Here is a 6,357-nt window from a genome sequence, read left to right as displayed (position 1 = left end):
TAGACTGATGAGGAAAAAAGGAATTGAATCCATTTTAAGATCAGTCTGAAAAATAACAAAATGTGGATAACTTGAAAGGGTCTGAAAACGTTCCGGTTGCACTGTACCTTCACGTCCATGGCAAACGGTGAGCATGGACATCTACTCCTATGCAGGCAAAGAATTTCTCATCCTTGTAGACCACTACTCGGATTACTGGGAAATCGACCAGCTGCCAGACCTATCATCACGCGCTGCAGAGCCCATTTTGCGCGTTATGGTCAGCCTGACAAAATGATCACTGATAATGGCCCACAGTTCGCCTGTGAACAATTCAGGAAGTTTGCAACTTCTTGAATTTCCCCTGGGGATCAATAAAGTATCTATCTATCGATCTATCTATCTAGCTGGGGATTTACCCATGTCACATCCTCCCCCCGTCATCCAAAATCAAACGGCAAGGCCGAGTCGGCTGTGAAAATAGTGAATTCACTCTGCAAGCAGGCAAAAGCAGAAGGCACAGATGCATGGATGGCCATCCTCCACTGGCGCAACACGCCCACAGAGGGGTTGGGCAGCACCCCCGCTCAACGCTTAATGTCACGAAGGCTCAAAACCTTGCTGCCAGTTGCAGACAGTCTGCTGCAGCCACATGTACTGTAGTGGTTGGAGTGACTGAGAAGTTGCGGTGGAAATGGCGGATGGCGATATCGACCTAGGGACCTCCCAGAGCTGATCGTGGGAGATCGGATTAGAATGAAACCGCTACCAGGTGATCGCACAGGAAGATGGCCACTGAGCCAATGCATCCAGAAAGTCGTTCCTCGCTCATTTGTGGTGGATGCCAACGGCACACTTTAGACACAACGGTGTGGATCTTCGGGTGGCAGAGCGCTCAGCTGAAGCACAGCCAATCGGTAGGCCGGAGCAGAACAGTCCTGAGCAAGGGCATATGACTGGGAAATCAGCCTCAGCCGAGACCGGGCATGGGTCAGGCCAGGGCGAACCAGAAGGGACCGAAGACGTACACCCCCCAAGCAGTCTGGCTCCTCGGAGCCCAAGTACACCGCTGCCTGGACTGTGCCCGACACCAGGGAAGCACAGTGGCACACCGGGCCATGCAGTCTCCACATGTAGTGGCCGCCTCTCATGGCCACCTCAAAGACTGAACTGGTGACTTTGGTAGAACTTAGGCTCATCTAGAGCACTAACACGTACGAGACATGAGAACATGGGTTCAACTTGGGTGTAGGCGGACCGCTGCCCTTACTAATGCCGACATACACACACACACACATATACACACACACACATACACATACACACACATATACAGTGGCAGCACACACATGAAGAAACCTTACTATAGACTTTTGGTCTGTTCCTTCATTGTAAAAAAAAAAAGTTGTGGAAAGACAGTCAAATGCCAGGCATGTTCGAATGTGATACTCTAATAACTGTTGATATAGAGTTATGTTATTACAGTAATGTTATTACAGCCTGCAATGGGTATTGAAAAGTGAAGAGTTCGAAGTGTTTATTAACAGAACATTAATCTAAAGGAAGGAAGATGTTATGGATGTTGAGTATTGAGCGCCGAGCGACACCTAGTGGTTTTGTTATGTTATGCTGAAGCCTATAATGCTGTGCGCTGTGGTTGGGATTCATTGATTAAAAGCGCCAACTGAAACAAGCACTGTTATCACCTGTCCACTTCTGTCTGCATCGCGCTGTGTGCCTCCGTGCCTGCTTTGCCAAAGTCACCATCTCGCTATTACCTAGTGAACATAGATCAGCCAATAGCAGTTCAGAACCAGGACCAGCTCTCAAACAGCTGAATGCAACTGTCACGGCCTGATTAGTTGCGATTTTTGGCGGGCGGGTATGTGCCCGCCCTAATTGTATGAGCACAACGCCACTATCAACCCATAGTAAAACCCCCCTTATGGCAACCACTCCTACACACATGTAGCCTACAGTAATGGCCCAACGTCTATTGACACTTGAACGTAAACTTATGTTGCAACCAAGATAGGGTATTGCAATGATAAGGATGTGACGTAGTCTCACACAATACAGCCTAGGCCTACTGTACAGAAGGTTTCGAGCAAGAAAAGAACGCTCGGGATTTGGCATGGAGAAGACAATAAAAGATACTTTAGTGGAACATCTTGAAAATTTGGATAAGAAAGATTTAAAACGCTTCCGAAATAAATTGGTGGATGAAGGCAAGTTAGGCAAGGCACCAGGTATCACCAAGCGTAAAGTCGAGGATGCCGAAGATGAAAGTGATCTCGCGGATGTGTTGCTGAAAGCTTTTGAAGACGACGCAGTCAACAAAACAGAAGATATTATGCGGTTCATCGGGAGTAACGACACAGCTACCAAACTGCGAGCAGAGTACTCTAAAAGTAGGCTATGCATAAGTTGGGTATTGATCGCGCTGACTGATATCAGGTCGATGCCTGCGAAATTCTGTTAATCAAAGAAATGTGTTTTATCTTTTGTCTAGATTAGTTATCTCTATAAGGTATTGGCATGTCATATCCTACAGTTACCGTTTGAACATAATTGGTCTTCTTCAATATTGACATTTAAAGACGTCGCCCAATGTAAAGTGTGGGCAGTTGGGATGGAATGAGTGGGCATAGGCCTGGCTTTCATTTTCTCACTGTTATACTGCCGTTTTAACTGCCTTACAAAGTAAACACAGCCTAGGCTTCTTAGAACGATCAGCCTATAAGAAAAGTAGCACAAATGCTCATTAATTTTACCATCTTTGTAGCACATCAAGCACAAAGGGCATCTGAGGGAAAAAATACTGATAGTCCAGCATGTGGAAAACTGCAGAGTAAAGGTATGTGAAAGGGGGAGTACTAAGCTATGGAATAGTCCATTTATGATGTATTAATATTATTATTATTATTTGATTCATTTTCTGACAGGAATATCTAGATTGTTTCCTTAACTTAATGTTCATGTCCTTCATAACAACATCAATTTAAGTTGATTTAGTTTTAAATGATTGATTTATGCCAGAATCAGCACGTTTTAAATTACACATTTAAGTGTACCAGTGGTTTTACGATTTATTTTCTCTGCAGGTAGCTGTTCTTGTTATTCATGTCTTTGTAAATGTCTCAGTCTTTTTTATCACTCTTCAGATTTATCATAATACCTGCAGCTGTATTGGATGTATTAAGCTGTGTTCTAAATATATTTTTGTCAGATTGTTTTGCTAAACCTAATGCAGTGGTTATAGACAACAGCGAGGAAAATGTGGGTGTATAGACCACAGTTTATGTCCTTACCTTTTTTACTTTTGTTTTCTAGGTATTGTAGATCAACTCAGCAGTTCCGTAAGTTATTCCATAATTTCCAATGCGTCCATACATTTCAAAATGTGAAAGAATTGCTGATCCTAATCTCTGAAGTCTATGTAGTTATGTGTAGTTTGGAAGACAAGCATGCCTTCATCTAATGTTGTGAATGAGATGCAAGCTTTGTTTTTTTTATGCCAGATCGAAGTATACAACATGAACAGTAAACCCCGTGGAACATGTGTGATCTTCAACAACGTCAACTTTACTGATGGTAAAAAACGCTCAGGATCTGATCAGGATGCAGGTAAGTCAATTTTGGGATTGTGTCAATGCCAAAACCCTGGGTGGAAGGATGGTTGACTTGAGCATTTGTCATTTGTTATTTCTGTTTCAAAACTGTCTTTTTGTTCTTTGTCATTTAGATGCTCTTGAAGACACATTTAAATGGCTGGGGTTTGAGGTTAAGGTCCTGCGGGACAGGGGAGTGCAAGACATGAAAAACAAACTTGAAGAACTCAGCAAGAAGGTGACTGATGCTGACTGCTGCTTCATCTGTTGTGTGCTTAGCCACGGCAACGCGACAGGTGTGCAAGGATGTGACAATGCTGTCCTGCCCATCCGTGATATACTCTCTCCATTCAGTGGGATCAGATGCCCAGCTTTGGCAGGGAAGCCCAAAGTGTTTTTCATCCAGGCATGTCGAGGTTCTGAGATGCAGAAGAAGGTGAATATCCAGGCAGATTCTTTGGGTGAAAAAGAGGTGGAATTTGAATCTGACTTTAGCCTGGATAGCATCATCAGCATCCCTGAATTTGCGGATTTCCTCATCTCCATGTCCACCTTCGAAGGCTGTTTTGCCCTCAGAAATCCTGAACGTGGCTCCTGGTTCATCCAGTCTCTCTGTGACCATCTGACTAAGTTATGCCCACAGTGAGTATTTAAAATGAACATAAGAATCTACTCCATTTATGCAATTTCTGTTCAAGCAATACACCTATTTTAAAGGCAACCCTTGGATGTTTAAATTATGTAATAATGTTTATATACAGTATGACTCAGAAACTCCTGGACTGGGGAATGAAAGTATGAAAGTTTGCTTTTATCCCCAGCTCAAGACTGGCTCCCAAAATGGTGAAGCAAAGCCATATACTGGTATTTGTAAAAGAATAGGCACACAAACAGGGCGCTCTGAACAGGGTTGAAAACGGTGTTACAGTCCTTCTTCCTTTTGGTATTTCGACCAAAGTATGACAACAAAGTTTTACAAAGAAAGAGGGTTAAAGTGACCTTCAAGTTTAGGAGGGTTCAATGAAATAAGCAGTACCCCCATGAGCCCATTACCCTGACTAGCTTACTAGCTTATTTGAACCAATAGAATAATGGTTGAGGTTACAGTATGTACACATCAGGTATCAGCACCTTAATAACCTTCAATATTCCTCTTACCGGTATTCTGTTATTTTTCTAGGGGTGAAGATATCTTGTCAATCCTTACTAAAGTCAACAGTGATGTTGGTGCTATGGGGACAATGCGTGCTAAGCAAATCCCTGAGCCAAGGTTCACCCTAAGGAAGAAGCTCATCTTCCATGTGCCTGAATGAGATATGAGATGAGATTCCACATGCATTGCTACACAAATGGATATATTTGTTATCTTTTTAATCATGCAAAATCTACATGTTAGTAATTATTAAATTTTTAAAACATTGTACATTTATATTTTCAAGTCAATTTTAAAACTATTTTGTATACTTTAAGTAAACATGATTACTACCATAAGTGCTCATCTTTAGCAGTGACCTGTAGAACATTGTTGTATGCTGACTACATACCTTTACTATGATCACTTCTTCAGATAAAAGTATTTGTACCACAATAACTGGCCCTTATTTGTTATATTTAACCCTTGTATTGTCAAATGTGATAGTTGTGAAGAAAATCTGTGGGAAAAAGTCCCTCACAAAGGAAATATGTGCCACAATTATTGGCACCCCAAGAAAACCGTTTATGTCACTTGAAAGCTACATACCTTCTTTCACAAGCATCGTACGCCATGATTTTGAGCAAATAGTCTTTTATTGAAGATTAATTAGTGTATGTTGTAACCTTGTGCCTTCCATGTTTTTTTGCACCTTCCGACTGCAATGCACATGAACACTGGGAAAGTTCCCAATATTCCCAGACTCCATGAATGCAGCATATGATTGCAATGCATAGGCACAATGTTACGTTAGTCACGAGGCAAAGTTGACACCACATTCGAGATGGGTCTCATTTTGCAGTCTGGCACTGGTGCTCCGGTGACATCACACCGTGCATGCACAGTGACTGTGTTGAGTTTACTAAGATGCATTATCTTGACTGTGCTGCAACTGCCAGAAGATATTAATATCTTATTTGAACCAATAGTAATGCATTGTTGAGGTTTCTTTTTTTTATAAACTATATTTATTACGACAGGACAGTGAAGACACTGACAGGAAGCGAGCAAAAGCGAGAGGGAAAGAGAGAGATGGCAGGAAATTACCCGGTTTGGACTCTAACCCTTGACTGTGGGTACTTGGGCCCGTATGTGGTACAGGCGCTGTAGCCAGTTGCGCCACAGCGTGCCCCCTGAGGTTATGTAAGGGATAACGGCCGCCGAGGCATTTTTACATTTTTTACCAGATCTACTTCATAGGTGTCCCGTTATTCAGAATTAAAAGCCACCCCGCCAGCCAATCAGAAAAGAGTATTTCTTCTCTCCGGGTGATAAGTTCATATTAATCATCAAGTTGTACATTTATATTTTCAAGGGAATTTTAAAACTATTTTGATATAAGTAAGTACCACCATAAATGCTTACAACAATGACCTGTAAAACACTACACACCATTACCATGATCACAGGAAAATTTCAGTTGAAAATCACTTTTATTTCCACAACGTACAATTTCTTTCATCTAAAGACATGTAGGGATGTGTTTCTAAAAGACTCTCTAGGCAGTTTTTTTAGCTTTTTTTTTGTTTTGTTTTCTAACATTTTATTGATTTTATACCTGTACTTAGTATAAAA

At 41.8% G+C, this 6,357-nt stretch overlaps 2 protein-coding genes across 3 annotated transcripts in view; one reads left to right on the top strand and one right to left on the bottom strand.

Moving 5' to 3' along the window:
• Positions 1–1,969: 1,969 nt before the first annotated feature.
• On the top strand, positions 1,970–5,163 carry LOC143136231 (caspase-8-like). 2 transcript variants are annotated; one of them, XM_076296826.1, is made up of 6 exons: positions 1,970–2,390; positions 2,765–2,836; positions 3,313–3,338; positions 3,501–3,606; positions 3,725–4,232; positions 4,771–5,163. In XM_076296826.1, the coding sequence occupies exons 1-6, from the start codon at positions 2,114–2,116 to the stop codon at positions 4,901–4,903; spliced, it is 1,122 nt and encodes a 373-aa protein (XP_076152941.1). In that variant the 5' UTR covers positions 1,970–2,113; the 3' UTR covers positions 4,904–5,163. The 2 variants fall into 2 exon arrangements, with proteins under 2 accessions (XP_076152941.1, XP_076152942.1); XM_076296827.1 differs by lacking the exon at positions 2,765–2,836.
• A 1,068-nt stretch (positions 5,164–6,231) lies between these two features.
• dytn (dystrotelin) overlaps positions 6,232–6,357 on the bottom strand; it is a 16,003-nt gene continuing 15,877 nt past the window's right edge. Inside the window, exon 15 of the mRNA XM_076296819.1 lies at positions 6,232–6,357. This exon is cut by the window's right edge and continues 184 nt beyond it. The gene's annotated coding sequence lies outside the window, so the exon portion shown is untranslated.

This window comes from Alosa pseudoharengus, unplaced genomic scaffold, assembly GCF_046254945.1.
Source record: "Alosa pseudoharengus isolate Yale_2024_CS ecotype anadromous, Long Island Sound unplaced genomic scaffold, YU_APseudo_1.1 YU_APseudo_1.1_scf_20, whole genome shotgun sequence".
NCBI classification, from domain to species: domain Eukaryota; kingdom Metazoa; phylum Chordata; class Actinopteri; order Clupeiformes; family Clupeidae; genus Alosa; species Alosa pseudoharengus.
Note: the sequence above shows the minus strand (reverse complement) of the source record. Positions and strands in the feature narration are given on the sequence as shown.